This window comes from Streptopelia decaocto, assembly GCF_964273445.1.
Source record: "Streptopelia decaocto genome assembly, chromosome: 1".
In the NCBI taxonomy this organism is placed as follows: domain Eukaryota; kingdom Metazoa; phylum Chordata; class Aves; order Columbiformes; family Columbidae; genus Streptopelia; species Streptopelia decaocto.
The window spans coordinates 180,997,356-181,023,463 of record NC_138663.1 but is presented as its reverse complement, the minus strand read 5'-3'; the positions used below and the strand labels follow the sequence as shown (position 1 = coordinate 181,023,463).

The window sequence follows — 26,108 nt, the reverse complement described above, 5'->3', positions numbered from 1 at the left end:
TCATGCTGTAAAACCACCTATTCTCAATACACAAGGATCCACACCACACTCTTCATTTTCCAGAAGTAATAGATCCTGTTGAGTGGTTTTCTCAAGATGCCTAGAAATCCTGAGCTCTAGAGCAGGTTCCAGAAAAAAGTGCATTGTAACAAGACATCTTCTGGTTCCCATCCCCTGTGATGCCTCATCTTGCTGAGCAACTTTTATGAGGAACTTGTCACAAACGGGACATGGGAATAAAGTTCTGCTCAGCCAGCACCTCACCAGTGTAAAATGTGCTGAGGACAGAACTTCAAAACTACAGTCTAAGACATCCCCTCAAGAACACACATGACCCAAGATCGTTTTCGAAGGCTTATAAATTCAGCCATGGTAGGAGTTTTCCCACAAACAGAAAAGATCCTGCCAACTTTCACAACCTGTTTTGACTCAATGAAACATCAAAGCTTCTTCATAGAAGACCATAAGGGTTGCTTGTAAAAATAAACTATGCCATGTTCGTTTAATCCATTAATCTCAAAAATGCCTGGAAAATTGTTGCTGGAACTTAAAGGGTAGCACAACCTTATAATGGGAAATGTCATCATCTTCAGCTAATCAGACAGAACGAGCAACTGCTCTTGTACCCAATTTAAATACTAATTCCCTTGTTTTACCAGTATTTGTTACGTTAACAAACATACAACATGTTTGTACCTTTGTTGTGAACTCCTCCAGCTGTTCTATGAACTGTTTGGTTTGCTGCTGAATAAACTGCTCACAAGCCGACTTCAGATGACGATCTACATCTTTCTTAGAGTCGATATAATGTTCTCTGATTTCTGGAGTACCCTTGAACAGAAGACAGGAAATCTCTCCTTTTTATTTGCCAGAGATCACCACCCACTGAAATGACCAAATTTTTCTTTATGAAGTAAGAGCCCATATTACCTCCAGTAAGAACTGTATCAAGGCGTTGTTGCTGTTTAGTCTAAAAAATCTTGAAACTGTCTTAGGGTTCAGGATCTTAAATGCTGCATCTGCGAATCAGAAAGTCACTCATGCTGTAAGTCAATAGGATTCAGCTCCATGAATTAAGAACATTAATCACCAATTTAGCCATAAAAAATGGCCTAGCATGATTAGGAATATAACACTAATGATTCCACTGCTGTTGGGTGTAGATGCACAAGTGCACAAGCACAGAAACACGCAAGGCTTGATACACCATTTTTCAGTTGGTAAACCTGAGAGCTGCACAGTCTAAATAGATAAATACATTACATCAACCCACCAAATGAGTGATCCCAGCTGCAGTGCTATCAGCACACAAATTGTGTGAGCTCTGTTCCTTTCGTAACTGTAACTACAAATGAGAGACTTCTACATAGGCTATTTAATTAAGCAGCTAAAGAACCATGTTGCCTGGGAAAATCAAGTACATTTGAATGAAATAACTTAGAACTGTCACTCTTTTCCTCTGTGCTTAATTATTTCAGTTAGGATTAAACAACAAAACACGAAGGTTGAGATAAGCTCATGTTTATGGTCTCTGTAGAAGTCCCAAGAAGTTGTAATGATGCCTGCAATTAACACACAATACTTAAATTATTCCTATAGCATTAAGGAAATGTTGTCAACCCGAAATCTAGTCAGATTAGGGAAAAATAAAATCATCACCACAGTTTCAGTACGGCTTGTTGCCCCAATGTCATTCACTTATCATCCCACACACCCATCTGCTTTTTTTCATTTCAAAACTAATTCTGCACCCCTCTTGCTGTATAAAACAATGGAAGGGAAACAAGACGTAGGAGTTACAGAAGCGCTGTCAAAGGCATTAAACAAAGATGAAATACCAGGTTCGTGGGCATGTAAGCTTCGCACTGAACTAAGAATCTGCACTCTGTTGAAGTTAGAGGAGACTGCAGAGAAAGTTTCATTTTGTTCTCTGAATTATTTCCCAGAAACTTCACTGATTCCAAAAAGAGCCCAAGCTCTTGATGAGAAGCCTATGAGCTAGTCAGTGTGAAAGTCACTTCTTCCCACTGTATACTTCAGTTACTTAGTACTATACTACTTTAAAAAAAAAATGAGCAGAAGCATGACTTTAACATTAAGTAGTGTCCTTTTGTCTATAAATCCCAAATCAAATCTTAAATATATGTGTGATTGTCTAGAACACAGTAAAACTCATATTAACCCTGATATTTCTCTTCTGCAACTCATCCCAAATAGAAAAGCCCCACTGACCTGTGCTACACTATGTTAAGAATTAAGCAGAATGTCCACCTTTTCAACACAACCACCACCACCCAATATAAAGAAAGTGTTTTGCGTTACTTACCACTACCACCTGCAAAGCACTGGCTGGCACAAAAATTTATTCCATTAAATGAAGATGGAGAACAAAGTTGTGTGTCAGCCAGGACAAGACACCAAAAGGATGTATTTGCCCTTTAACCTCCAGTCAACTAGAAACTACTCAACAGGTAGGAGGTTTCCTTGATGTTCAAATGCAAGAGGTGAAATGGTTAGTGTAAGAACTGCTTGCTTCAGAGTTAAAACAGCAACTTATTAGATGGCAGGAAAGAAAAGTTATTTCTTCAGCTTTCTCTTCTGGAAGGGAAGAAGAGAAACTTGACATGCTTCAAATTCTTTTTTCCCGTTAACTTTATAAACTTGACAAGTGTATGACTGTTCACTTTTGTATTGAGAGGGGGTTTTCTGCATTTTTACAAAGGTACCATAGTACAATTTTAAAAACCATGACCATGGCCACTACTCTCTATTTTCCCTTCTTACAACAGACATGCCTGCCACATAAAACTACTCAACGATACTGCTATTGAACTTGCAACATAAAAAATCCTTTCCTAAATAAAATCTCACAGAAAGGTCTGGAAAATCTTAATTTGTTCTAGGCAAGTCAACTATGTATTTTCAAATTCACCTGCTAAACAGCAGTAACAGAAGATATTCCTTTAAAGGGTCAGAAAAGGGGAAAGATCTCCGTGCATCAGAAATGTAGATTACGTAGCTGTTCTTAAAAAAGGACTGGATAAATAAGTAAGGTCAGCAGCAAAAAGCAGTCAAATGCATTTCATACAGAAATAAAGAATGTGTTAAGATACATCTTGAATCGTGCTTAATAAGAGAACGGTTTGGGGTTTTTTCAGAGAAGATAAGAGCAAAGCGAAAGATTAGGACAAGCGTACAGATCATTGCAAATGAACATAAAATAAACCCAGAACTTTTGCTGGCACATTAAGGGAGGACAATCTCCTCCCATTCTGTAGCCAGCAACTGTTTAGTACCTCTAGTTTTCTTAAGGTCCAGGGAAATTTCCTTAATGGTGAAATCAGTGTGGAAAGGAGCAATTTGTTCACGAAGAATCAAAAGGTGTTTTATTAAGAAAAGCTGTCCATCAACCTGGGTCTACAGCACAAGAGAGAGAACATGCATTACATGTAAAAAAACAATTAATGGAAGAGCAAAGTTTCAATACCTCCACTTCTACTAGTTACTTCCTTTAACAAAATTAATACTATAATTAATACTATATACTATAATAATACTATAATACTAAAATAATAATATTACTAACAAGCTTTTTTTTCCGTTAGTCTGTACTGCCATTAACTACACTCTGGGATCAACAAATCCCACATCTATACTGTTCCCAACATATTGCACTACAGAAGTAGACCTTATTCACATTTCTTAGACGAATTAGATTGCACAGCTATATTACTAAATGTCCACATTAGGTACAGGTATCCATTATTTGAAAGATACAAATGCATTCTTCATAAGAGCCAGGAATCATTTAACATAATTCATATATTTTAAAGTTGAAAAACATGATGTTCTAAAGGGTTTTTTAATCATGATGATGATTAAAAAGAAGTCAAACAGACAGATAATTAAGGTTATTACAGAAACATTCGCTGTGCTATTGTGCAAAGGTCTTACGAGGCATTTTGCTCATGTCATTAAACGAAAAGTTTAGTTAATTTCTAAACAGTACAGTACAGATACAAAGAATAAAACAAGGCCAAGTTCACACTACTGAGACCATGAGTTTTGAACTGCTGCTTATTTTAGCTGTGTGCTTTATACCACATGCTGCTTTTACTCTTAGAAGTTCATGGCTCATTGAGGTAAATGGAGGAGGACTCAAGAATTCAAATTTGCTTTTGCAAGCTGGAACTTGCCTTGATATAATGTTACATAAAACAGTAAAGAAAAGATTAGACTTAAATCTGCAGTTTTAACATACAGAAATGTTTGCCCAAGATAAGTGGTGGAAGAGTTTCTTTGAGTTTGTTTCTTTTTGTTTTTTTTGTTGTGTGGTTGTTTTTTTTTTTTTTCAGACTTCTATGCATGATTTCACCAGATAGTGTTAAATTAACACGAATCAAGAACAAAGTGATACAGATCCTAGTCCAGGCCTAACCTATCTAAGGCTCGCTGCAGGATCACTTTTGTTCTCTGCAATACTTCAAGCTCAAGCTTGAAGGAAAATCAGTTTGAATTTCTTTTTAAAGATAGCACATTTAACAGATATTTTTCAAAGGACGCTCAAAATAAATACTTCAAAACAGTTCTTCATTTCCCATAGCAACTAAAACTCTTTTCATTACTATCTACTGCTTATATAAATCCAACAATTTTAGCCTGCTAAGGCTTTCCTTCTATTTTGTTTTTTAATTCACTTCCTGGCTGTTAGGAATTAGCAAATTATTACAGAATTCGTATTCACGGAACTGTGACAGGAAAAAAAATGTCTCTTCCAACTACTTAAAGTAACACTTAAGGTTAAAACAGTGATGAAACTGCATCAAATTTTGAGCATCACATCAGATCAAACCTTTTGGTTATAGACAGTTCTGAGCAGAGAATACTTAACAAATCTTCCCAGTGAATTTAATACTCAAAAAGATTTCTGAAAACTCAAACAGTGGAGGCAGAGAAAAGGAGAAAGTAACAAGAAATGAAAAATACAGGGAGCACAGGCTTCTAGCAGAATTTTCCTTTAGGTATCACTTTATTGAATTCACACGAGTTAGAGCAGCCTGTAAACACAATTGATACGATTTGTGTTCCACCTTTTCAGATAGACTAGTATGTGAATCACTATCTTTGCTTTATAACACATTAACGGTAACTAAAACTAGCAAATCCATCAGGTCTCTGGGGGCAGAGCAACATGCTTTCACTGAGAGTCCAATAGATTTCTGAACAACTGCTTCATGGCTTTAGATATACACAATAGGGGAAGGAAAAAAAGAAATCATACCCAAAGCACAGATTCTGACCTTGTTTTTGCTGATAGAATCAGCAGCTCCCAGCAGCGAGTGGATGCAGGCAGATAAAGCCTCTTGTGACAGTCCCTGAAACACGGCCCTCTGCAAGGATGAGGAAATCAGACAAAAAAAAGAGGTGTCAGCAAAGCTAAAGCAGAATTTCAGAGTTGCAGATTGTGAGGATGTGCTTACTGGCATATAAAACTGTAGATTAATTAGCTACAAACAGGTTGCCTAAGTGCAATCAGACAGGATGGAGCCTTCGTATAAGTTAGACTAGATACAGATCTACACTCAAGCACACACCATCCATCCCCAGCTCTGAATCTGCAGCCAGGTAGTGACACGGTCAGTGACACCAGATGCACCCACAGTTAATGGCACAGATGATGCTGACTGGGTAACCTGCCCAGACACTCCATGTGTCAGGGAAACCATTCCTGTGTGCAAGTCTTACTTGCAATAGATGTGAGATCATTCGAGTGAGCTTAACCTCAAGCAAACTCAAATTACCTTACATTTGTGCCAGGTTAGTTAACAACTGTGACAGCTGCCATGGCCCAGGTGACACGGAGCAACTCACCAAGCCGCAGCAACTAGCTCTGAGCTGGCTGTAAGAACACAGCTCACCTCCACCAGCGCTCCAACATAGTACCTGACAGCGCTGACGGCTCCAAGACTTGCCTGTACCACCTCATTCATTTATTTTATCTACAGGGTGCAGGCACAGCATACCAGTTCTGCTAGAATACCTCGGTGAAAAAATAAATAAATCACTGGGCAGATAACACTACAAATGAGCCTTGCAAACAACGCAAAAATGACCTCTTCTCCAAAGGTCTAGCTGAAAACAAGGGCAAATATTCATTTATCTTTAACGAGATTGATATATTAAGCAATAAAGTATTAATATTTTCCAGCTTATTTTTAAGCAAATAGCATCTTGGTAGCAGTTTCACATAACACCTATCAAACATATATTGAAATGCATTAAATGTATCTAATAAAGATACAACATGTACAGAAAAAGCAAACACACTTGCATTACGTTTCTCAGAGACTTATTAGCCTTCTGTGCTACTAGGTGACTGCCAAAAATCAGATTCTAAAGGGTAAGTCTCACAATAGTTGTGCAGTAAGCACCGCTTTTGTTTCTGTTAAACATGAAGATTCCTACTTGCATTCAACTTTGGAAATGTCTCCTCCATTTTGGAAAGTGAAAAGATGTGCCACAAAAAAGATTTTGAGAACATTTCCAAAATGTAGAAGTAGTAGAGTCACCATTTTTGAGAGCAGAAACATCACCTTGTCTAATGTAAGCAAAGCACATAGCAAGAAACACATTCACCCAGTAATTTCAACAGTGAGATCATTCTATATAACCAACCCAGGACTTCCTATTCTTTCTTATCCTATTCACTCCTCAACTTTGGTGCAATAAGTATCTTGAGCTTCAGACAATAGCAGAAGCAATAAATGTACAAACCAGTGCTTTTTTTCTAATTCTACAAATACAAAATTGTCTTGGAAAAGATGACCTAAATTTGTCAGTTCACTTGTTTTACATAACGATAGCAGCACAAAGACTAAGAGATAACAGAGGCCAGTAATTGTCCATTCCTAATTTACATTAAATATTTTGACATTGTGCTACATACTTCATAACTTCACTTTAAAAAAATTAGATAAAGAAATTTTTGCATACGTCTATACATCTGTAGAGTTTGGAGAGACACACTAGAGTCCTTCTGACCGTCGGATACCACATTCCGTGCAGGTCTGCTGGTGAAATCGTGGTCTGGTGCCTGGGATTAAGCGATTCTGCCGAACCTGTTTAAAAGTAAAATACGCTCATAACAAACGTGGCCATCTGTCCTTTCAACGGAGGAGAAGGACACTGCAATATCAACTGCACTTTACAGTGACTCCACAGTAATAAGACGTATTTTATTGCACCCAAACAGGTTAGGGTTTTGCTGGTTTGGGGTTTTGGGTTTTCCTTCTAAGCAGGTCAGTATTAGATTTCTGATGTGTATAGAGCACATGGCTGTGAAAGACATGAATTCACTTTCAGTGATGGCCCAGCTCGACCTTTTTTAATGAGTTCTTTTTAAAGGCATGTCTCCAGTGACAGCCCCACACACAGTACGCTCAACAGCCGAAATGATCAAACAATTACTGGAAAAAAGGTTAGTGATCATGGAACTACAGGAGAAGCTCAAAAAAACCCCCCAGAAAACCTCTACCCCATCAATTTTACCTCTTCAGGCTTTCCTTCCTGCAGGACATAATCCTACATGGGTTAAACAGTTGCAGAATGTGTAGGGTTTAAATATCATGTTAATAACGACAAAAATAATGGCAAAACCAATTTTGTCATGAGGGGGTTGTAAACATAAAGCTGTCCTCCTGGATAACCTTTGTAATAACCTTTGTATGCTCAAAATATATTTTCACAACACCTGGCAGACAGAAGTCCTATATTGTTTACATTTTGTGCTTAAATCCTGGGAAACAGCTGATTTAATAGCATCAGAACTCTAATTCCAATTAGCGACCATTCAAAAGAGTGAAATTTTAAAATTTGTACCTAATGATGGAATAAGCACTTGTGAAATGCTTATGTCATCAGTGTAGGAATCGTTGAAAATAATTCAGCAATATCTTTCTACCTTTTGCAACAGTAAATTTATTGTCACAGTAATTAGAAGGTCTGTAAGATCTCAGTTGTCAGTTTGAGGTTCCTGGGCTACTTGTTAGTCACTTCAGCTACTCCTGGGGCACTGAAATGGGAGAGAGGCACCTAGGAAGGGCCAATAATCCCAATTATCTCAGGCATTTATCTTCAAATTACACCATATGGATTCATTCCATCTCCTGAATGCAAGTGGGATTTACAGGACTTGTGAATGCCACACACCTGGCTTGAGGCAAGACGAACTCCACTCTCAATGGGATTTGTGGAGTCCAGCTAGAAACAGCCAGAGAGACCTTTGCAGGCCTTGCAAGTCAAAAACACAAAAGTACCAGGTAGCGAGAAAGAATGTAAGAAATAACTAACAAAGAGCTGGGAAAGGTGTCGCTGGGAAAAATAACACTGTGCCATTATGAACAATGATAAAATAAAAGGAGAAATTTTTCATGGACCTTAGACAAAAATTTGAAGGGCAAATGACTATCATCAAAAGAGTTACATTTCATAGAATTTGCTTCCAGTGCACTGCAATTTACAGGCACATGGGTCACATATTTAAAAAGTCAAGGACTATATTCTGAATTACTGTAAACAGCTTTAAATTACTAACTGGTTTCAGTAAGTGGAAACACATTCAAAGGAAGAAGTTGCTTTCTTAGGTAAAGGTAAGCACAAAGACACTCCTAGGAGCTCAGAGTATTCATTTAAGAGATGTGCCTGACACACCAAACCACGCTTCTCATCTTAGCACAGTTAACAAACACAAGTACATATCTCAATGGTAGGGCTACTTTGCAGTAGAGAATACACAAGCTCCATTTTACACAAAGTACAATAGATGCTGTCAGCTACAAAAATAGTTGCTTCGCAGAATGGATTGCACTGAAAGCACAAAGAAACGCCACAAAAAGAACAAAATCTATGTGTTTCTCATTCTAAAAAAATAAAGTTATTAAGAACTCTGAGACAAAGCTCACCTCTCAAAATCATTCTCTAGAAAAATAATCATTTCTCTAGAAAAATAATCCTTTAAGATACATGAAAGTTTCTCACCGATGGTTCAAGTTAATGCTCATTTTCCATGAACCTTATGCATCAATTGGACAACATGAGATATATTTCATACCAGATTTAACTAAGTTGCAGGACTCAGGATCTTCTAGCCGGACATCTGAAAATGAAGCTTCAGACGGCAGCTTCTTCTGTTCCTCTTTTAAACTCTGTGCAATTTGCTGCAGAGGAAGATATACCACAAATTTTTTGTTTGTTTGTTTTCCTTAATCTGAGCAGCATTATATTGTTTTGATTACAATAGAGAAAAGCATTGCAAAAGGACACAGCTACACTCAGTTGTCCAGTGTTTCAAAGATATTAAAAGAAATAAAGACAGATGTTTCCAAACCAGTAGCAGAAACATTTCAGTATCAAATTATGATGCACAAGTGTTACCCAGAACTGTGTAAAGCACTACTCTTTCCATTTTGCCTGTTTTTACTGATCTCTGAACAACAACCAGTGAAGCCACCTAGAAAGATAAGTTCAGAATAGGGGAACCGAATTCAATACTCACTTGGATTTCATACAGATAATTTTTGTGGTGGTTTTATGCCTATAAATGATATTTGAAGAGGGCCCCAAAGTCCTCTCTAGTTTATTCCCTGCAGACATTCAACAAAAAGCTTTCCCCTAACATTACTCAACATTTCAACCTTTTTCACTACTCGGTCAGCTTCAAAGCAACAAGAGGCAGCAAGAACGGGCAAAGAACTGCATTAATATTTGAGCAGAACAGCACCAGAAATATTTCTGTTCTGTGCTTTTAACATTTTAATAATTCATTTACTCAGACTGAATGTCTCTCTAACTAGCAAGGTTTTGAGCTTTAAAAGCAATAGAGTAGCAAAATGAATCCCAAACCAGGCAAAAACTAGAGTCTTACAAAGACATATGAAGAGCAGCATAATTTCTTGATTTAGAATGAGCTGTAAAACTCTCTCCTTCTTCCTAACTGAATGGCCATAGTCAAAAAAAAAAGCCTTGTACAGACTAAGTATCTGCATTGCTTGCCTATAGAAGTTATAGCTAACATTAAAAAGTTCTTACAATCAATTTTTTATCCAGTTCTATCCACACAATTTTAGCAAAAAAAAAAAAACCTCAAACTCCTAACAGTTATACTGGTAAAACTTCTGATCACTAGTTGCTCTGAATGGAGGGATCCCATTTAGCTACACGTTGTGTGGTGAGCTTCTCAATTACTATTTTTGCTTTTCCTTCAAAAACTTATTAGTCCTTAAACTTTCAGTATGAAGGACAAGTATTCTACAAAGTCACTAGCTTCAGGATTTGTAAATGCTTTCCTAAACGCCTGTGAATGTCCCTTGTAATCACCAAAGTATAAACTGTAACACAATAAAAACTTTAGACATGTATAAAGAAAAGATTATAGCAATGTGAGTTCAGTACTAAGAAGTTTCTCCTCAGTGTTTTGTCTGTTTACAGGCAAGAACTGAACACAATAAGGTACAGTTATACAATGTTAACTTCTTCCAGCCCACAGCAACATATGTATATATTTATATAGCTATAAAGCATCTGCATTTTATATAAGAAATGCTCTAATTCTGAAGTCAAACAACAGCTTCTCCACCAACTGGTCGGCTGCAAATAAGTCCTACAATTTTCTAAGCAACACCAGCTATTCCAGTAGATAGACAGAAAGCAAAATAGAACAATAAAATCTGGATCTTGCCAGTCCATGTTGGAATTTCAGTTCTTAGTCAATTCAATCCTTTGACTGCTTCAGCCTCTCATCATAAAGTGAATGGCAACAGTTATTTTGGGGGGGGTGTCTTTATTATGCTTAATCCCTTCCATGCAATGCCACCTTTCAGTTGCATATCAAATGCAGTTTGCTCTAGGAAAAAAATAATTTAAAGTCTTTAACGGGGCATTTTTTTATTCCTGTGAATATTTTCATTCTGAAATCTTTCATCAATATAGTATTAACCTTTAAAGTAAGTAGAACTAGTTTGATTCCTTTCAACAGGAACATTGACTGAAAAGGCTTGGAATGACTACAAAAACAGCTAATACTGATAAGAACTTGAAAAAGGCTACTGGAAAACATTGCCAACACATTAAATTATCCTAAAGTACAAGCAAGACTCCCCTCACACTGTCTGAGCATGGCACACATATGGGTACCAAACACTAGTTGATGGGTAATTCTGAAAACAAACTTGCAGCTAAGTGTGCCTGGCTAAAGCTTCTCTTCAACTCCAGCTCAACTAGAAAATACACTAGGTAATACCTACTACTTATGAAAGTAAATAAAAATCTATTGTTAGGAGAGAAAATTTAGAAGCTTCAAGTTGAGAAAACTTTTAACTGTGACAACTATTGCCAGTTTTACGAAGTTTGACATAAAGTGTTCTCTGACATCTAGTTTAGGGTCATAATTTGATCAGCAGATACCAATTTGATAGCGCCAGTCACACTAAATGCACCTAAGAACTGGAAAACCCCATCTGCCAAGCACTATACTGCACAATCGTATAAGCTGCATTTAAAAAGAAAAGCAATCAAGGACAATAAAAAAGCTGACACTATACCTCCATCATTTCCAACTTGTCAGGATACGCAAGATCACCCGGAGCAGGCTTGTAGCCTGTGATATCAGTCTGAATGTAAATATGCGTCCTATAGACAAGACGTTCTTGTACATCTTCTAACATCTGCTTGACACCAGCTGCAAATGCGCCCAGTTGTTCAGCTGACAAAGATTTTTAAAAAAAAAGCACAGATTTAATTATAAAACAAGCTTATAGCACAAAAGTTTGAAGGATCACATATAGAACCACCATAAAACTGGCTTGCTGCAGATGAAGTCAAACCACATTTTGGAACAGGGGCAGGCAAATTTGTGACAAACAAAGAATTACTGAACTGTGTATTGCAGTTACTTCAGCTCCCTAAATTCTCATTAGATTGTGAAAATGAGATCTTACACCGCTAACATCAAACGCTACATTAGAATTAAGCACTCTGATCATTTGAGACCTGGATAGGTCGAGTGGCGTTTCTGCCTGGACACCAAACCAATGTGCTTTGGTTCTATCACAGCCAATGCCCGCAGTAAAACTGTCAGGATCTGACAAGCTCACTCATCTACCTGCCTACCACAAGAGATGATCCAGAGCAGTTCACATCCAACTTAAGAACTCTTGTATCAGCCTGAGTTTCAGTATTAGAAAGTCACTTAAGATTAGCCAAAAAATGTTGTCACCATTTTTTTTTCCTCATTTCCAACAGTGTCAGAATTCTACTTCCAGGAAAATGAGTAATACTTCATGATGTTGGCCCAGTTTCAGAGGCAAAGAATTATGCTGTGTTATACACCAGCTACCTAGTATGACTTCTGTTTATCACATGGTGCAAAGTTAAGACTATGAAATTATTCCATTACACATTGGTCATACTAAAGAAGTGAGATACCGCATTTTCTTCCTGAGGGACAGCTCACTACTATGACACGATGAGCTCTGAACAATTCCAAAACTCAAAAATCTCTACCAGCTACATAACTCCTCTACTGAAATTATAATTTCTAGTCTGGGAAACACTATATCGAGGAGAACGAAAAAAATGATGTTTGCATTCCTTTGTTTTATCATCATGTACGCAGAAAGCTGTACATGGATGATGCACTAGGAGTGCCAAATGAAGCAATTCAATCATTCTAAAAGTTCATTTAAATCAATTCTAGCGCATGCATACACACTGTGTGGATGCCTGCTTGCATTTGTACATTCTAGAGAAAAAAGGACTATATAACATCAGTATATTAATTTAAATGAAGATATACACAGACCCATAAATACAGACCTTTCTATTATAAGTGAAAAAATATTATTTATTTAAAATAACTTTACCTCATCTTTGACATGTTTAAGACCCATTAGAAGAAAAAAAAAAAAAACACTAGGAATTTTGTCTACGCAATTTAATAACTTTACCAGTTAAGAAGACAGTTAAAAACTATCACATTCCATCCACGAGTTACCATTGTTCTGTACGTGATCTTCAAGCATCTCATTTTTGAGAATCCCGCAGAGTTCAGAAAGGGTCTCTAAGTGAATGACATGGATGATCATTGGCCTCAGGACATCATACAATGAAAGACACAGCTTCTCCAAGAGTTCACTATGAAGAAAAAAATAAAGCAAAGCAAAACACTTTCAGGATCCTGAAATGCCAAAATACACTTTCATCACAAACACAGATTATTTTACGGCAAAGATTTTTAGAAACAGAATGAGAAAATAATGCAACATGGCATCACAGAAGACTTGAGAAACAACTGTTTAAAACATGAACCCCTAATTTCCAACAGAGTCTTTTAAGAGAAGTAGGATACCAACTGCTTGAATGGTGGTACAGTTTTGAATTAAATTTTTTTAAGTACAAAAAAACCCAACCAATCAAACAACAACAACAAAAAAAAGCAGCCAACAACTCAGCCTGTCACAAAGGGAAAGTACTGCAAACTCATTTACCTGGCTTCTGTGTAAAGAAATGCTCCTGCTGAGCTCAGAATCACACCCTCAATTTCCCCTTGGGAAAAGACTCATCTGATTCCAAATACTCAATAGTTAATTAGAACCAGGAGTACACAAAGAGGCACACAGGAGGAGAAGCTTGGCAACCTTTTCTGTAACAACTTCCAATGTTGCAGGGCACACCTTCCCATCTAACTGAAGTTAAAATATCAATGCAATACGCAAAATCAGAAATGCTCCTTTGATTTATTTTTTCCATCCTGTTCAAAGTGATGCATATCTTGGTTAAGACACCAGTAGCATTAATGCCAGACATTTTTGCCATTCTTAATGCCCCCTTCACTAACCACAGATTAGATACTAACGCTGTGCCAGCAGCAGAAAAATAAAGTAATTCCCCAGTCAGACTTGGAAAAATAAACACTAAAAATATTTAAGTATTTACAGTGTGGTAGGATTGTTGAGTTTCTTGCACTGTGTATTTTTTTTCTAATTCAAGAAGAATGGCTGACAAGAGCACTTCAGCTCCTTTAAGAGTATGGACAAAAAAAGCTCACAAAAACATTTTCAATGTCTCTCTTCTGTTGTACTCTACAACTGTGCAACAACTTGATAAAACAGTAACTCTCAATGTCAGAAGCAGAAACAAAGGAAAAAGTTTCAACAGCCTTACTATTAAATACAACACTCAGCCTCAGATTTCTACTCGTTGCTAGATTTGTGGTAAACTCTTATCTGTACATAGACACCTACCTCATATCCTCAGGGCACCCCAGCACTTCAGAAAAAAATGAGGCTATTTCATTATGTACCTAATAAAGTAGTTACTATCTGAAACGGTTTCCTCAAAATATTTTATTTAGATGTAGGCAAAAAATGGGAACAAGTTCTTAAAAAAGGAGGTAACTAGTTTCCATCAAGATTCAAAAATAATCAGAAGTCTATTCTCATTCTTGGTGTAAAGAGCAATAGTGACAATATTTCTGTCTGAACAACATTTTACATTGATTTCCATCAGGATGTTTACTTCAGGATTTGCACTAAGATAGCTAAATTGGTTCTTAAACCAATTTAGCTAGGTCACCTCAAATCCTGAGCATGTCCCACATGAGACCTCAATTTCTGAGAGAAGTGGAAGACTGCTACTATTCTGGCACTATGGCTTATTTCTAGCAAGGCTTTATGTGCTTATTTCCCTTCAGCTTTAGAGGACAGGAGGGTAGTGGGCAGTATTTTTACTAGGTTACACTTACTCAACTCAAGCTGCACTTGATTTTAAGACAATACAACACTGAAAACTAGCATCTCAGTTATATTTATTGGAATACACTTTATTTATGAACTTCATAGCAAGGTAACATGACCTGCCCAAATTTCAAAATTAAATATCATTATACCAGCAACTTGGAGAATAATCTACTCAACTGCTCTAATATTGCAGGTCTGTTGTAAAAAACTCACAATACTTTAAAATGCAATTACCATGTGAAGACAACAACCTGTCCCTCTTCTAGATATGGTCACTGTCACCGCCTTCCATTCAGCCCACATACTCGCACATGGGGCAGCTCACTAAATCCATGATGAAAAATGGTTGGAGTATATCAGCTTAATTTTACACTTAAGTAAATGAAAAGCACTTCTACAACTGACTGTGCAAACTGTTGGCGTAGAGGCAGTACAAAAACAGCCGAGAGCTGTAGCAGTGTAAACCTCTACAGCTACTGCCAAAGCAACTCTGTGTCTTTATCTCTTTCAGACCATGTACAGAGCACTTATTACTCAGATTATTCATGGAGACTGTAAGCTATCAGCTTTGCTTGAAGAAAACAAAACAACCAACTCTGAGGCACAAAGTGATTAAGGGTTTTTTTCTTGCTGGTTCTTACCAACCACTTCAATATTATTTGCCATGTAACAATGTCTGCTATATCACAGTATGGAAAATACAACGTGCAGTAAAGCAAAACTAGCATGTACCACCTACTCCAGTTTTGGTGTTGGTTTTGTGAAGAACTCATTGTAAAGCTGGTGTTCATCCTGGCATACATGGACCATGAAGGCACAGCCACTTCGTACCTGTATTCACAGAAATACAAACACTAGATTATTTCCCTTGCATCAGTACCACAGGAGGTATTACAGATATCATTATATCATATACTGTATTATTATTATTGTTGTTGCTGTTATCATTACTACTATAGCTGTAATTAAATTGAAGCTTTGTGCAATTCACTATTATTGAGATCAACTATAAAACTAAGGACTGAAAAGACATTACTAGCAAATAAAAGCTCATTGTGCAACTTCCGTCCCTTTTTGTTTCTGGTGAAATTTAAGTAACCACGTTTTATGCTTTTGCAAATACCCAGTGTTTGTACAGAATAATTTTCCACAAAATATGCATTACTTAAAAATATTAGTAAAATCTTAATGATTCAAAACCACAAACAAAAGTGACAGCTCTGCATGTAAACAACTGAATTAAATAAGCACATTTTACTTGGGGAAAGAAGGATCAAAATATAACAAAAACCCCACAACACATGACTCCGTTACATACCAAAGCACAATGATCCCTGTTGTTCTGACTGGTTAATTCTGTAACAGTGCTAGCGATACTTGGACCAAGCAAAAGCTCCCTCTGGTCGAGGTAACATTGATGGATTTCGTTGAGAACTTGTTGATACCTAGCCAAGAAATTAAAAACAGTAAATGCCCCCTGAAGCTCATTTTCTTGTAAGCATAAAATTCATTCTAATACCCTCTTCAAGTATACATAATTTCAATTTTTAAAACATTTTAAATGACTAATGTGTTAAACAGTATCTAAACAAAAGTAAAGTTTATCAAAACCTTAAATTGTTGAAAATAAATTATGCAGAAGTACTCACTCTGGCATTTTTTCAGATCTTTGCTCTACTTGTTCAATAAGAGTCTACCAAATAAAAAGAAAAAAAGTATTATCAGAAGTGATTTTTTTTCTGATAACTGGAAAACAGTTTGCAGTATTTTTCCATGGACACAATGTGCAATCTTTGGACATTCACACTCGCACAAAATGCAACCCTTGCACTCACACTACTAATAAATTCAAACCCCATTTTATAGCTTCCTTTTTAACAGTTAGTTATCAGTCTACTTACTCTGACTTTGGGAGCAGCTGCTCTGAATTTTACATAAAAAAGTGTGAAGGCGTTGTCAGAATTTGGCACAGCTGAAGGATCCTGAAAGAAGAGAAGAGTAATTAGGTACAAAGGAAAATACTATATTTGGCTTCTAGTATTAAATGGCTGAGATAATTAGGCTCTAAAATTGGGCATTGATTCTGTATGTTTACACTGCCAGTGGAACAGCTCTTTGCCACTTTCCATCCAGAAAGGCACACTTGTTTCAGATCTTGGATACAAGCCAGACAGAAGAATGAAACCCAAAAGAAAAGTTTCAACCAACATTCTCTACAGTAACATTTTCAATAACCGCGGCATTCTCCAGCAGAGACAACAATTTTCTCTGGATCCACCAGAGTAGTACTGATTGCTGCTCCTTAATCTGTATTACTAATATGGAACAAAATTTCTCTTTTACCTGCCAGTCCCAGGGTGGAGAAGCCAAGTTTCAGCTCTCATTCAAACTTCAAGTGGAATGTCAAGTTTTGAGGTGGTCCCCCCCACAGCTCCCCAGCTTAGCCAGGCAGACAGCTTGAATTTAGACAAATTATAGCACTAACAAAGCAGAGTGGAGACACAATTTAGCCATCAGGCTTCCTGCCCCTTATCCCTAGTGATGACAGAGAGAAGCAGATGGCCCTCCCTTGAAACATGGTGGGGATGGGAAAACTCTTCCACCTTCCACACCTTCTACTTTCATCCCGGTGAGCAACCTGGTCATCCTACAAACACAGATCAAAATCCCCACTCACTCACACATGAGGAGTAACAAAGAACATCCAGATCTCATGAGCCCCTTTCCAGTCCTGACAAGACCTCTTGTTGTCTTCCAATAGGACATCTCAACACTCGATCACAAGACCACTGGCCCAGTACTGCACTTCTAGCAGAAGCAGACATTTTATGTTTCAGAAAAATATGCAAAACATCCATAAACCCCCCCATGTAGCTGGAAAGAAGGACGCCAGCTGACTCCGAAAAGAGGTCCCCTACCTGACTTAAAACTGCTAAGCTGCAATTCAAGTCCAGAAATGAGGTTTCACTTCTTTCTGTAGACATGTTTATCATCAGAGATGGTCAATTCTGTCTGAATTCAGCTCGGTCATGGCAGTCCATTGACATCAAACCAAGATACAATACTTTTTCAAAATAAAAAGTACTATTGTACCAAATACAAAAAATGTTCAATGATCCTTAACCAAGATTTCTTTATATCTGAAAGATGCTAGAATTGAGAACTGACAATTTCACTGGTTATCTCTCATGACACCAAGTGTGACTGTAAGCAGACTGAACACAAGGCATACAACAATTAACTGGAGAAAGAAAATGGGTAGAAAGAGACATTCCCCTCTCCTCTGCCCAAATATTGCAGCACAAGATTATTAACATTTTAATGAGATCAGAAAAACTCCCTACTCACCTTTATACCTAAATCCCACCAGAGTGAGAAGGAGTAGAAGACCTAACTCTTCCCTGTGACTCTCAAACGTCGCTGACAACACTTTGAAACTAACCAATAGATACTGCCAAAACCAGTAGGAACCTGCCACAGTTATTCTCTGCAGCTACACCAAGCAGTGCAGATTTATCAAAAAGAAATATTTAGATGAGCAAGAACACTCAAAACTACTCCCTAGAATATAATACTGAAAGAGTCACATCATGAACTCAGAGTTGTTGTGCTTTAACAGTTTTCTCCCTACGACACAAAGCTCCCGTATTCATTCTTCAAGTATTCCCTACTCTGTCAGATTCAATTGAAACTTGGACAATCTACACAAACACCACAGTACAGGACTGACCTATTTTCACACAAAACTCCTGACACCTCCCACCTTCAAAAAAGAGAAGAAAACTGCATACTGTTATAACAGACATTTCAGTACAGCTCAAGTTACCACTGATTCACCTTACCCTTTTCATTAACTGGCTTGTGAGGTTCTGTAGTGTATTCACAGTGTATGTCTTGATAAGGTGCATAGCTTTGGAAAGGCATTGTTTAAACTTAATCAAATATACAGGATAGTCTTTAAAATTTGGCTGAAAGAAATAAAAAAATCCATTTTAAATATGGACAATAAGAGAGTTGAAAATTTATCAAAACTTAAAATACTCTTTTACTAGCTAGAAATGCTAGTTAGTACAAACTAAAAGCATTCTATAAAAATTAAGCAGAATATTAAGTATATTCAGTGAGAGTTTCTTAAGTTTATAAACTCTCATCTTTGCTTTCTTACTGTATTTGGCAGAGAACATTTCATAGAAAAAAAAACACACCACAAAACCAGTATGAATACATAGTTTTGAAACTATAAAGATTTCACTAAAAACAACACAGAATTACTTACATGAGATGAAATATATGCAATACAATCATCAAGCTTAGCCAGCATGGGAATGAATCCTTCACTGTTCACAGATAGTGTTGGGGAATTCAATTTCTTTGGAAAACAAGACAAAGCATCATTGTAAGGAACCTGAGTAACTTAGCATTGGCAACAGAGTTCAAAAGATCAGTACACTTCCATTTTCTAAGACTATTCTTGAAATAATACTTACTGTATTGATGTTTTCCAGCTCGTTAAAATAAGAAAGTTTCTGCTGGATGTTTTCAGCCAGGTCAACAAGTTCTGACTGTTAAAAATCAATAAATAAAAGAAAATCAGCAACCTAGCAAGTAGTTTAAATATATATTTTTATACACACATACACACACACAAAATCATTCAGCCTCCCTTTCAGCTCTCAGCACACACCAGTGTTAACTAGCTCTAGATAACTTGCAACTAAGTACAACAAATGTGCAAAAGACACATTACTCTCAACAGTCTACTTAGAAACATATATTCTACAGATTTGTCAGCATTCCACAGATACTATTGCACACAAATAGCAGTGCTGCCATCAGTATTACAGAGAACTGTAGAAATACTGTATTTGGGGGTTGAAGCCTTTAACAGTTCTCCCTTATACAGTCATCCTAAAAAGTCATGTTCATTATACCACTGTTGGAACAGCTCATGAGGAGAAAGAAAGTATCTGGGAAATAATCTCATAACTTAAAAAAAAACAAAAAATCTTTCTTTTTACAATAACCAGCTCAAAATACTTCCATAAGTGATATAACTTATTAATTTCAATACAGGTTGCACTTGTCAGGCAAGCGTTCAAAAGATCCGCTCAGCTAGCTATCCTGATGAAAGTGCACATCAACACAAAATAAACATTTTACTGTGCAGAGCCTGACACCCTAACTGCAAGTGAACACACCAAAAATGAGGTCCCAAAGTAAATGGTGGGATCATCACCACAGCTCACAGGTTTTACCAGCCTAACAAAAATAAACTTTCATTTATGGTACCTTAGGAATTTCCAGTAATCCTCCTATTAAAGATTACCTGCTCTTTCAAAAGTTGTTCACAGGCCTCATGCAGCGTTCCTGTCTTCGTGGACACAAAAAGATACTGGTTTTGCAGTGACTCCAGGTGTTGAAGGGCACTATTCACATCATTCAAGATAGCATCACATTGCTCCTGAAACCCAGACAAGTAATCCCTCATCTGTCTAGAAAAAGAGAATCAACAGATAACAGAAGTAAAATTTCACTTTCCATATTTGCAAATTCGGCTACCTGCATGGACACTGCCACCACCTTTCCCTCTCCAGGAATAAAAGACCACTCGCACCAAGTAGGAGTGCACGATAAACAGATGTTTCGTGACCCGCAGAAATAACAGCTAAAGGGTTTGGAATGGTGACTGCAGTAACTCCACTTCCCTGACATTCCTCATCGCAAGCCTACCCAAAAAGCAGCAGCATGCACCACAGAGCTGGGGTGTCAAACTCATTTTCACCAGGGGCTACTCCTAACTACTAACTCCTAACTACTCCAACATTTATACAGTCCTAAAATTACATTCGGCCCTTTGAAGGCAACTGTGAGGCTGACGTGGCCAGCGGTGAAAACGAGTTTGACACCCATGGTCTAGAGCACGCTAATACTGTCTAAATGCACAACACAAACATGGCAACTACTGCAGGCTACTGCTAGCAGCCAAATTCTACCTGCCTTTATTCCAACAGAGGTGCTAATTTGGGTCACTTCCATACAATTTTCAGCTTTCATTTAGAAATTACTTTTACTCTCTTAAAATAGTTGAAATTATCCAGAGGATTCAAAACTTACTGTGAGTATTTTAAGAGGCTTAAATGCAACAGATTCAGTTTCTCTAAGGCTCAAAAATGATCACTAAACATATGTCAAGCATTCAGCTTGACTAAAACATCACTTAAAATCAATTACTCTTGGATGTCAGCTAAAACTTCTGAGCTCTGCTTTACCACATAAAAAGCAGCAAGTAAAATCATAATTCTCTGCAGTTGTGTACAACAGGCAAAGAACTTACTCGTTTTCCTCCTTCTCCTCTGGCCTCCTGCAATCAATTCCACATTGGCCACCCTACAAACCACCCTGCATCCATGGCACACTTAAGTACCTGTGTGCGCTATTATGAACATGTCAGCTGACAAAGTGCCAAGATGCTGCTCTCCTTAGGTTCTTAATGATCGGAGCATGGTCTTAGTATATGCCTAAATCTCTCCTTTTAAGAATTGTCACATCCACAAATGTGAGAGCAAGAGGGGAAGAGGCAGACCAAAGAAAAGCAGAGAAAAACAGTAGAGGGGAATACAGCAGCATCTCTCTGTGGCCAAGGGCAAGTTTGTAAAGCCTCAAGACACAGCCAGTTTCCATAAAAGCCATCAGCAGATTTGGCTAAGCCACTCAGCCGTACTTCAGACTCTTGAGGGGTAACTGGGAAAGGCAGTGGGAAGGGGTTCTCCTGGACATGATGGAGAAGTCAGACAAAAATAGATGAGAATGCCAAGTCTCAAAACTGGAGCTGAGCAAAGTGTCCCAAATGCAGGGAATGCGGATACAAAGTCACAGCTGCAGTCGCTGGTGAGCCAAATGGTGACAGCAGAAATGACCAGCAGCCACACCTGCTTGCACAGTCTCACCCTCAGAGGATGCCATTTCAATAGCAGCAGCAGTTGAAAAGGCATATAAAAACTCTCAGACTGCCTTTGTCTACACCCCTGTCTATAAGCCAAAAATTAATTCAATCTTTCTTACTATACTGTGCAGTTCAGAATGAAATCTGTGTCCCTTTTAACTGCCCTGCGACACATGCAATAGCCTTTGGGATGGGAGAGGGGCACACTGCCCCAGAAAGCTGCAGCTGTTCTGACACATCCTCCCATTCCCCAACAGCTGAATCCAAATGCACAATAACATTACAGGGACAAGATGAAGTCCTTCAAGGTTTAGCATGCTTACAGTGAAAGGAACCAAGGGAGAACACGTACCTGTACTTGGCACCTTCATCTTGATCCATCTGTGTTTGTACCTGAGCAAACCAGGAGAAGAACTACAAGAGATTTTATAGTGTGAAAAACACAGATATCACATGCAATCAATAGAAAAAAAAAGAAATCAGGTTATGAAATTAAGATGAGCTTTTATTAAAAAGAGATGTTTCAGAACTAAATTATTAATCGAGGAAACAAACTATAGCTGCTCATTGTAGGTGCCTTCCAAGTGAAATATTCCATTCCTCCACTAAATTAAAATGGGAAAGACTGAATTTCATCTGTTTTTATTTGCACAAGAACAAGGCTGTCACATTAAAAAGGAGGAGAGGAGGCATGACATTCTTCTATATTATAAGCAACGCCACCTTACTGAAGGGGTGCCTTACTCTCACATAAGACTCCACCCGAAATGAGAAAAGGATCCGTCACTTAAGAGCTAAGACTTCAATGATTTTTTTTTCCCCCAAGTTTCTTCACGCATCTGGAAAATGCCCCAAAAATTTTAACGCACTCACCAAAAGCCAGGCAAAAGACACAGAAACTCACAGAATTCTCTGAAGAATATTACTGCAACTTGGAGTTTACTCAGCGCCACTTACCTGCTGGGCTGTTTCAATTCTTTCATCCTCCATCCCCAGGGTGGCAAATCCTTTCAGGAGGACATCCTCTGTGGATTCTGGCACCGCAGCTGTCAGCATAACACTTAGTGACTGGGATGTTAGGCTGCACAGATCTTCAATTGGCAGCTGCTCAAAAAAACCCACAAAACTTTAGTTAGACAACTTAGTAACAATTAGTATATTCAAGTGAACTACAATAACACAATCCAAAGCATCAACCTGAGAAAATTACAGGCGTCTACTTTTGAAGACACAAATACAATGGACATTTTATCCATCAATATGATAACACACCAACAACTACCGCATCTATATATTAAGGAACACCTATTTTTTATTAGAATCAGAAAATATTATACAACTTTTTATATAAGTACACATTTGTGTAAGAATGGAAACTGAATGTACATGTACCTGACATACTGATGAGCTATAATTTAATTTCCAATTTAATTGGTTCTGTACTCAGAGAAATGCACTAGAAAAGTTATCTGAGAACATAAGAATTCAGAACAAATGCAGAAGCAGAAATAAATACCAGTACTGTCTACACTACATGGCAGCACCACTGCACAGAAATTGTCAGATTTTTTTGCCAGATATTTAGAGAAAACTCAAGCCTTAACACTGCCAGAATTTATTCAGGAAATAGTGTTTCATACTCTCTCGAATGCTTTTCAATGAAGAAGTCAAACTAAAAAGGAAGGCTTTTTTAGAAGAAAAGGATGGGAATTACTGGCCACATTTTTTTTAAGCAACAAAAATACAGAAAAAAGTAACTTGAGAGAAGTTGTATTCAAGTATGACTGGAGAATATTAATTAGCTTATACAAAAATTAATTCAAGAAACCAAATATTACTATATACTCTTCATTACCATAATACCCTTTTAAATTCACTTGATAAGCACAGTATATTTTCTATTGATAAGAATATCAGTACCATAAAAACAGAAAATACTACTTAAAAATAAACTGGTGTCCCTCTAGAAAATTACTCACTCAGTACAATATTCATTGCCTTGTAATATTAGTCTGGCAAAGAATGAACTGTTGGTATCTGTTCTCTCAGATATCTGAGAAAGCACAGATTGACCTTTTTTGTTCCAACTTCCACATATCTTTCCAAAACAGGCAGGGCCCTTGCTGGGGAATCAGGGTTTCCTCTCATGACTACTGAGGAAAAGATGAGTCGATCAGAGCCTCCTTTTTCAGAAGAGCTGAGACGTCATCGTCCCAATCCACGGCAGCAGGAGCCATGACCAGCTGAAGTCCTCAATGTCTCGGCAACCCCATTGTCCTGACTGGCAAATACGGTACCTGCCTTGTTGCAAAGCTGGTTTAGATCCATGGGAAGATCCTCTGATAGCAGCACTTCCTTCTACAATAATTTTGGATGCCTGCCAGTATTTACTTTAATACAGTGGCATACAGCTTACACACACACAAAAAAAGAAACCAGGAAGCATGAAATGCAACAGGTGCATTTCAGAAAGGAGTTGCTTCATCCCCTCCCCTTTGTTATTTTGACCTTTCAGATGTTTGCTGAGAGGAAGGACACTATATCTCACGCTACCATTCTGTTCAAATACAAAACCTCTCATGAAAAGCACAGTTATGGAATGCAAACTTTTTGTTCCCCTTCCTTTTGCAGACAAGGAAGCATTCATAAATAATCATCTTGTCAAGAGTTTGATATCTTATAACTGGATGGGAGACCACATCTTCCATGGTAATGACAATTTCTTAAGCTTTTTACCACTATTTCTGGCTTCATACACCTCGTTGAATGATCTATGAGTTGTACCAGGAAATAACATTGGTGCCAGCAGCTATGAGCTGACCAGGATCGAATTAAGAGGACCTAAACCGTGTAGCTCCACGACTACAACTCTCAATCTTAATAGAACAAACTCCGACGAACTGAGAGAAGTAGCAGGGACAGGCGGTGAAAGCCCAGCAGATTTTAAGAGTGCAGCAGCCTCGGCTGCCCACAAACCCCCGCCAGCCGGGACGGGCGGTACCACGGCCTGAGCCCCCTCGGGAAGGCTGGGGGACAAGCGAGGCCTCCCGGAGGAGGCGAAACGGGGCGCCGGGCTGGGCAGGCGGCTGTGAGCGCAGCCGGCCGAGCCCCCTCTGGAGCGCAAACCCTGTGAGCACCGGGAGGGCGGCGGCCCCGCAGGCCACAGCCGGCCGGGCCGGGCCGGGCCGCCACCCCCGGCGACGTGGCACCGCGGCGCCTCTCTCTCGCCCGCCCGCCCTCCCTGCGGCCCGGGCAGCGCCGCCGCCTCACCTCGGGCGGCACCGGCAGGTTCTCGGCCGCCGCTTTCAGCTCCAGCACGGAGTCGGTCTGGCGGTCGCTGAGCGGCGCGGCGGGCTGCGGGCGGCGGTCCCACAGGCTGAGGCGGTCCCGCAGCTCCCTGCCCGCCGGCTCGGCGGGCGGCGGCTCCGCCATGCTGGGGCAGCGGCGGGCGGGCGGGCGGGCCGGGCCGGGCCGGGGGGAGCGGGGCGGAACGGAACGCTGGAGAGCACGGCGGCGCTTCCGGGGGAGGCACAGCGCGAGCCGCCCCGCGTCGCGTGGCAGCAGCGTCATTGGTGGGGAGGAGAAGTGCGTCAGCGAGGAGCGGAAGCGGGGAGAGCAGGGGCTGGTTGGGATAGCGCCCCCATGCGGCGGGGAGGAGCGCAGGCGGCTGCGGCATGGCCACTGTGCGGATGCCCCGGACAGAGCCGGCCCCGCCGCCTCCCCGCTCCGCGCCCGGGGACGCCGCCGGGCAGCCTGGAGAAAAGGCGGGGCTGGCAGCGGGCTCGCCCCCTCCATTCCCCGAAGCCTCCTCTGGAGGCGGCGGAGGCAGGGACTGCAAAGACAACCGTGGTGATGGCGCCGGGCCACCTCCCGCCCCGCAGCCAGCCCTGCTCCTTCTGGGCTGCAGCTCTGTCCCAAACTCTACCACAGCAAAACATTTGTGTCAGTAACAAAATAACCGCACTTTTGCAGCAGTGTTTTTGATCTAGTTTAACCCGACGTGACACCTGACGTCCTCCTGACACGGGTAAGTGAAGTCCAGGAGCACCTGTTGCCATCACATCTGCCATGACCCTGGTGACAAAGCACCGTGAGCCCGTTGGAGGGGACCCTGGTCCCCCCTTGTCTCTGCTCCTCCCTGCTGTGTGAGCTCTGGCGCTTGGCTGACCCTGAAGCAGGGCAGGGAGCGACTGTTCCTTTTCTATGTCATCACCCAGCTTCTTCATTTGCAAACTGGTTTTAATTTTTTCTGCAGAGCTGCTTTTTCCATCATGCCTCAGAACCTGCTGCAGAATTCACTCTTTACTTTGAGAATACTCTTATAGCTTTTGTTATCTTAAATCTTTTATCCTTACATATTAAACTAAATCCTA

General features: G+C 39.3%; 1 protein-coding gene across 2 annotated transcripts in view; it reads right to left on the bottom strand.

Annotated features, from left to right (window-relative positions):
- Positions 1–25,277, bottom strand: part of COG3 (component of oligomeric golgi complex 3) — a 32,041-nt gene extending 6,764 nt beyond the window's left edge. Inside the window, exons 1-19 of one of the 2 annotated variants that reach the window (XR_014186686.1) lie at positions 25,006–25,277; positions 22,693–22,839; positions 22,088–22,149; positions 20,119–20,284; positions 19,280–19,354; positions 19,069–19,161; positions 18,635–18,760; positions 16,694–16,774; positions 16,442–16,485; positions 16,111–16,237; positions 15,532–15,623; positions 13,049–13,188; positions 11,598–11,758; positions 9,110–9,215; positions 6,994–7,118; positions 5,301–5,390; positions 3,297–3,417; positions 931–1,019; positions 697–857 (exon numbers count right to left, since the gene is read on the bottom strand). Coding sequence is in view for 1 of the 2 variants with exons in the window: in XM_082076316.1 (XP_081932442.1) it covers positions 697–831; positions 931–1,019; positions 3,297–3,417; positions 5,301–5,390; positions 6,994–7,118; positions 9,110–9,215; positions 11,598–11,758; positions 13,049–13,188; positions 15,532–15,623; positions 16,111–16,237; positions 16,442–16,485; positions 16,694–16,774; positions 18,635–18,760; positions 19,069–19,161; positions 19,280–19,354; positions 20,119–20,284; positions 22,088–22,149; positions 22,693–22,839; positions 25,006–25,167 (2,142 nt within the window). In the remaining variant the exon portion in view is untranslated. The remainder of the gene's footprint in view (positions 1–696; positions 858–930; positions 1,020–3,296; positions 3,418–5,300; positions 5,391–6,993; positions 7,119–9,109; positions 9,216–11,597; positions 11,759–13,048; positions 13,189–15,531; positions 15,624–16,110; positions 16,238–16,441; positions 16,486–16,693; positions 16,775–18,634; positions 18,761–19,068; positions 19,162–19,279; positions 19,355–20,118; positions 20,285–22,087; positions 22,150–22,692; positions 22,840–25,005) is intronic. The other variant, XM_082076316.1, reaches the window with a different exon arrangement.
- Between the last annotated feature and the right edge of the window lie 831 nt (positions 25,278–26,108).